This window comes from Engraulis encrasicolus, chromosome 23 (genome assembly GCF_034702125.1).
Source record: "Engraulis encrasicolus isolate BLACKSEA-1 chromosome 23, IST_EnEncr_1.0, whole genome shotgun sequence".
Classification (NCBI taxonomy): Eukaryota; Metazoa; Chordata; class Actinopteri; order Clupeiformes; family Engraulidae; genus Engraulis; species Engraulis encrasicolus.
In genome coordinates, this window is record NC_085879.1 from 22,232,966 (window position 1) to 22,240,465 (window position 7,500).

General features: G+C 48.0%; 1 protein-coding gene across 1 annotated transcript in view; it reads right to left on the reverse strand.

The window, feature by feature from the left end:
• The window catches only part of mgat4b (alpha-1,3-mannosyl-glycoprotein 4-beta-N-acetylglucosaminyltransferase B), a 254,242-nt gene that overhangs the window by 88,056 nt on the left and 158,686 nt on the right, over window positions 1–7,500 (reverse strand). Inside the window, exon 6 of the mRNA XM_063189685.1 lies at window positions 1,313–1,426. Coding sequence (XP_063045755.1) covers window positions 1,313–1,426 — 114 coding nt within the window. The remainder of the gene's footprint in view (window positions 1–1,312; window positions 1,427–7,500) is intronic.

Here is a 7,500-nt window from a genome sequence, read left to right on the forward strand (position 1 = left end):
ACCCATGTGTCGAGGGGCTTGTGTGCGTGAGTGTGTGTGTTCTGATTTTTTCCAAAGCTAACGAGATAGAACGAATGAGGTCCCGAATGCCTGCGGCACAGTTCTGCATCATATGATATGTCAAGAGACCTACCATGAAAACCACCAAACAAGACTCAGACGCACTCACACAGAGGATGACATGCACACAAGTAAAACTTGCTCTCTCACATGAACACACAGGCATGCATACACACACATGGACATGCATGCATTCAGGCATGCATGTACGCACACAAGCACGGACGCATGCATGCACACACGCACACACGCACACAAGCACACACACACACACACACACGCACGCAAGCACGCACGCACGCACACACACACACACACACACACACACACACACACACACACACACGAGTGCAGAAGACACACACACAGTCTTGGCCAGCAAATGTCTGCTGGCTACGGTGGTTATTTAAAGCGTTTCTTTAAGAGGGCAAATCATCATCGCCATGGTGATTTAGCTGAGCAGTGTGTCTGTCTGAATGAGCCTTCAGTGAGTCCACTCAGAGAGGATAGAGGTCTTGTAGTGTCCTGAAATCTGACAAATGATTAGAGGTCTCTGTAGTGGCATTGGCAGGCAGAGATCGGAGGATAGAGGGGACTACAGGTCAGATGAAAAACAATATACTCACTCAAAACAGAAGGACTAAAATACATGAGACTAGAAAAGCACTCAGAGAGTTTAAGGCCTCTGCCAATGAAGCTGTTTGATAGAACATTTGACTACTGTATTAAATCCTCATTTTTTCAAGTGTTTCTGTCATGTTTTTGTGGAGTTAGAAACTGGAATGTCAAAATTCGCCCTGTCCAGCAATGGTGAAGATTCTTTTTAAAACATCCTGGATCCAGATTGTGATCCGGATCACCACCAAAATTTAATCACTTGTTCCTTTTGCCATTTCCAACAACTCCACAAAATTTCATCAAAATCCGTTCATAACTTTTTGAGTTATCCTGCTGACAGACAGACAGACAGACAGACAGACAGACAGACAGACAGACAGACAGACAGACAGACAGACAGACAGACAGACAGACAGACCAACACGACCGAAAACATAACCTCCTTGGCAGAGGTAATAACACAAATTACAATTCCATTCTGATTTCTTGAACTCCAAACATAGGTCGATGAAATGAAATGAATGGCAAGGAAACGAAAGGAGAGAAAAAAAGCACAGAATTTAAAAAAAGAAGAGATAAAAAGAAGTGCCGGGAGCAGGGGTGGTGTGTGCGGTGTTGGTGTAGTTGCCCTTACCTGACCCTCTCTTTGGGGTCCCCGAAAGACTCTTTGAGGTTGGAGAAGTCGGGGTAGAAGTGGACAGACGGAGAGATGATCTCCAGGAGACCAGACTGGATCTCTACCGGAAACCTGCAGACAGGAGAAGAGGGGGGAGGAGGGGGTGATTAACAGAGAGAGGAGAAGGAGTGTGTATGACAGAGAATGAAAGGGAATGAGAGGGGAAAAGAGAGAGAGAGAGAGAGAGAGAGAGAGAGAGAGAGAGAGAGAGAGAGAGAGAGAGAGAAGGGGGAGGGGAGAGAGAGAGAGAGAGAGAGAGAGAGAGAGAGAGAAGAGTAGCGGAAGAGAGAATGGTGGAAGAAGAGGGAGGGAGAGAGAGAGAGAGAGAGAGAGAGAGAGAGAGAGAGAGAGAGAGAGAGAGAGAGAGAGAGAGAGAGAGAGAGAGAGACAGAGAGAGAGAGAGAGAGAGGATAGGAAAGATGGAGGTAGGAGAGATGAGAGACAGAGAGAGTGAGAACAAAAGCGAGAGAGAGAGAGAGAACAAGGGAGATAGAGAGAGAGAACAAGGGAGAGAGGGAGAGAGAGAGATAGAGAGAGGGAGAGAGAGAGAGAGAGAGAGAGAGAGAGAGAGAGAGAGAGAGAGAGAGAGAACAAGATGAAAGGCAGTGGGATGTCTTTTATTGCAATATCACAGGGGGCAGAGGGTACCTCAGACATCAAGGAGAATACCCCGGCAATTCAAAGGCCAAAACAAACCTTTACACTCACCCAAATAAACAAAGACAATGCGAGACCATCTGCAAAACCCATAGACACACACAACTCCCACACTACCTCCAGACATACACATACACACACACAGCTAAACAGGAACACACACTCATCCAAATGCACACACACACACACGTGCGCACACACACGCAAATACTGGCACGTACTGGTTCATACTCACATATACACACCAAATCCACATATACCTCTAGAGACACACTAACAGACACAGACACAGACACAGACACAGACACAGACACACACACACACACACACACACACACACACACACACACACACACACACACACACACACACACACACACACACACACACACACAAAAACACACACACACACACACACACTCTCTCACTCTCTCTCTCTCTCTCTCTCTCTCTCTCACACACACACACTCTCTCTCTCTCTCTCTCTCTCTCTCACACACACGCACGCACGCACGCACACACACACACACACACACATACATACACCCCCCCCCCAGGATGGTACAAGGATGGGCTCAGCAAAGCAAATGGTGTGTTTGTGTCTACTGTATTGGAGAGCGTGTGGTGAGAGATAAAGAGGCTGAATAAGTACTGTCTGGGTTGGTGAGGTTGGTTGGTGTGTGTGTGTGTGTGTGTGTGTGTGTGTGTGAGTGTGTGTGTGTGTGTGTGTGTGTGTGTGTGTGTGTGTGTGTGTGTGTGTGTGTGTGTGTGTGTGTGTGTGTGTGTGTGTCTGTGTGTCTGTGTGTGTCTGTGTGTGTGTTTGAGTGTGCGTGTTTGAGTGTGTGTGTGTGTTAGAGTACGTGTGTGCATGTGTGTGAGTGTGTGAGTGTGTGTGTGTGTGTGTGTGTGTGTGTGTGAGTGCGTGCGTGCGTGCGTGCGTGCCTGCATGCGTGCGTGCCTGCGTGCGTGCATGCGTGCATTGAGGGGCTGATGTCGGACAAGCCAGGAGAGCAGAACGCCTGATAAAAGTGAGACGAGGTGAAAAGAGATAGGAGAGGGGAAAACGTATTTTTTTGGGGAAAAAAAATGATTTTAGTAAGAGGGAGGAGAGAGCCCTTTCAGGTTTCAGCTCCAGATTGATGGTTCCTGAGAGACTGAGAGAGGATTTTGTGCTAAGAAACGAGAGTCTGGGGCTGAGCAGATATACACAGGGTGATAGAGGACATAGACAAGACAGAGGGATTATCCAGACTGGAACTTGTGTCTGTGTGGATGGGACCAGGGCTGCAAGATATCGGAAAAAAATCGATACTCGATAACAGCATGCAATACCTCGATAAAGATATTTAAACGATATTTAGAAATATAGCCAGGTATTTTTCTTGTCACCAATTTGTTGGTCTGTGTGGGGGGCGTGGCTTTGGTCATGATGGGCTACCTGCGCATTTGCTGATATTCAGCTAGTGATTGGACTGCATAGAAATATTTTACTTGTAAGCGATAATCAAGTCATTTTCGAGATACGCATATCGCCACTCTTGATATCGCGATTTCGATACATTTTCGATATATTGTGCAGCCCTAGATGGGACCGATATAAATGTATGTACATTCATGTAGTTATGTGTCTTTGTGTGGGATCAAAGTATAAACATGGAAAGAATGGAACAGGTAGGAGATGGGGCAAACATTGTTCAAGAACTGTTTAACTGTCTCTGGATGCAGTCACACTAGCTGTGTGTGTGTGTGTGTGTGTGTGTGTGTGTGTGTGTGTGTGTGTGTGTGTGTGTGTGTGTGTGTGTGTGTGTGTGTGTGTGTGTGTGTGTGTGTGTGTGTGTGTGCGTGTAAGTTTGCATCCGTGCGCCTGTGTTTGTATGCACACATGTGTGTGTATGTATGTGTGTGTGTGTCAATAAATTGTGTGTGCATACCGTATGTGCGTGCTTGCTTGTGTGTGTGTGTATGCTATGCTTGCATGTGTGCGTGACATGACGGGCAGAATGAAGCTACATATCTACGATAGAGGAATGAAGAGGCAGGCAGACGGTGTGTCTGAAAGAGTGAGAACAGGCAGACTGACAGACTGAGTGAAAAAGGAAGATGATAAAAGGTGCAGTGGGCAGAAATAGACAGTAGCAGCTAGAAGACAGAGGCAGAGATAGAATGATACGCACACAGACAGCCTGACAGACAGGCAGACAGATAGGTACAGACACAGACATAGAGATGCAGAGAGAGATGGACTAAAAGACACAGACAGTCGTTCAGGCACTCAGTCAGACGGTCAAACTGACAGACAGGAAGACTGATAGACAGATAGACAGAAAAAGAGACAGAGAGACACAGACAGGACAGGCAGACATGCAGACAGACAAGCAGGCAGGAAAGCAGACAGACAGACAGACACATGCATCCAGATCCGTAGAAGGGGGGTAGACTCTTTCCTTTCAAAATCCCCCTTTACGGAACCATTGTGTGGCTCAAGGACACCTTCGGAAAACAGGCTGCTGCATGCAGAAAGCCACCTAAATAACACTGCCATTATGGTATGAGATCACATCACACATTACCAGATAACTATCAGGTTTCCACCATTCATTATAGAGGAAAGGAAAGGGGGAGGAGAGGGAAAGAGGGAAAGGTATGGAGTGAGCGAATGAGAGAGTGCACGTGTGTTTGAGTGCGTGTACGTGTGTGTGTATGCGCACTTGTGTGTGTGCATGCGCACTTATGTGTGTGTGTGTGTGTGTGTGTGTGTGTGTGTGTGTGTGTGTGTGTGTGTGTGTGCACACGCACGTGTGTGTGTGTGTGTGTGTGTGTGTGTGTGTGTGTGTGTGTGTGTGTGTGTGTGTGTGTGTGTGTGTGTGTGTGTGTGTGTGTGTGTGTGTTTGTGTGAATGCACGTGCGTGTGTGTGTGTGTTTGGGATGCGGTTTGTGAGGGTGATGGTTAGCAGAGCAAATGGATTCCGAGGCATGTGGAGAAGAGGGGTTACCAAGGCAACGGAAGCATCTATTGAGCTTGGAGTGATGGGGCCGTTCTCATACTCGCTCCACATGTCCACACACACTCTGGACAAAAAACACCAAATACACACACACACACACACACACACACACACACACACACACACACACACACACACACACACACACACACACACACACACACACACACACACACACACACACACACACACACACACTTTAACACGCACACATACTGTAGGCCTATACACACACACATTCTTACACACACACTCTCATGCACACACTCTCTCTTGCACACTCACTCACACTCACACAACTACACGCACACAGATATACACACACTCTCATGCACACTCTCTCGCTCGCTCGCACACACAGTCAGGCACGCACACACTCTTACACACAAGGCACATAACATCTTTCAAGATTTCACTCTCTCACTCACTCAGAATCACACACATGCACACACCAGCTGTGCAGTTATTGAATATCATGCAGCAGTGACTACACACACGAACACATTCAAACACATGGACATTGTAACATACACTGGTACACATATACACAATATCGACACATAAATAGACAGACAAACAGGTGCAGTGCACACATATTCACACACACATGTATTTGCACTGGCGCGCAGGTGGGCACGCACGCACGCAGACATACACACACGCTTGCACACACACACGCACGTGCGCACACACACACGCACATGTGCACACACACACGCACAGGCACACACACACACACACACACACACACACACACACACACACACACACACACATACATACACACACACACACATGCACATACACGCACACTCTCGCGTGCACACACACGCACGCACGCACGCACACACACACACACACACACACACAAGTATGATATTATGGTCAGAGACAGGGCTGCCAGGGCTGCCAATGAAGACAGGCATACGGACCACTGACAGGTAAGGGAGGGAGGGACGGAAAGGACTGAGGGCGCCATCTCTCTCTGTCATCTACTCATCCTCTTGACCCCTCGCTCACTCACTCACTTTCTGTCTGTCAAAGCCATCTCTTTTTTTCCCTCTCTCTCTCTCACACACACTTTCTTATTCCTCCCCTCATCTGTCATTCTTTCTCTCTTTGTTTCTCTTTCTCTCTCTATCAGTTTCCAGTCTTACTGTCTAATCAATCCCTCTCATGTCATCTTTCTTAGCCCCCCCCAACGTCTTCTTCTTCTCTCTTTTACTCTTTCAGCTCCCTCTCTCATCCCATTATCACTCTTTCACTCATTCTCTCTGTTAGTGCTTTCTCTCTATATATATATTCTCTCTATATATATATACCTTTTAGCTCTCTCTTCATGCTTCCTTCTCTGCCTCTCTCACTCTCTCTCTCTCTCTCTCTCTCTCTCTCTCTCTCTCTCTCTCTCTCTCTCTCTCTCTCTCTCTCGCTCTCTCTCCCCTCTCCCCAGCTCAGTTCTCTTTCTTCCTCCTTTCTTTTCTGCTTCTCCATTTCTCTCCATCTCCTTCCATCCCTCTCTCTATCCCTCCATATCTCTCTCTGTGCGCCTGTCAGTGTGAGTGTAGTCTGCCTGGGAGGCTGGCTTGGCTTGGCTTGGCGTGGCTTGGCAGATGGGGTTATACATAGACTCCATGACAGCTCTGCTGCCGCCAGACAGATAGGGAGGCGGGGCGGCACACACCAGCACCAGCACACCAGCACACTAGGCCTATACTGTATGTGTGTGTGTGTGTCTCTCTTTGGGTTTGCACATCTATTTCTGTGTGTGTGCTTGTGTTTGTGCAATGATTCGATCAGCGGTACAGCACGAACCAGTTACCTGCCAATTGCTGGTAAAAAAAATTGTGTGTTTTGTTATTACTCTACATGTACAATTGGAACTATACATGCATAAATATACACGATTCAAATTATACATGTGGTGAATGGAAGTGGCTGGTTTCAGGCAAGCTAACAATACTCTATTGAGTAGCTGGTGCTATATTTGTGGAGGGATGGATAAATCTTTGTGTGCATGCGTGCGTGTATGCGCACAAGTTTGTGCATGTGTGCGTATGCGACGGTGTCCATGCATGTGTGTGTGTGCGTGCTGTGTGCCGTGTGTGTGTACACGTGTGCATATGTGTGTCTGCCTGTATGTGTGTGAGGCTGCGAGCGCCATTGCTCAGGTACACCACTGGAGGTCTGGAGGAGAGGGGAGTACTCTAGTCCAGGACATCCTAGCTGGCTGGCAGGCAGGTGGCTGGTTGGCTGGCCCGGCTGGCTGGCTGGCTGCTGCTTCCCCTATACTCCCGCCCCCCTGTTCTGTTCCCCCCTCTCGGCTAAATGGGCAGAATCCCCACAACAGGATTAGCATGGTCAAGGGTATTAGAGCATTAACGGCCCAGTAATGTCTCGTCTTCTGGGGGGAGAGAATGGAAGAGAGAGTGGGGTGGGGGGTGGGGGGGGGTGTGCCGCAGAGTTCAGCCCCGCACGTAATGTCCC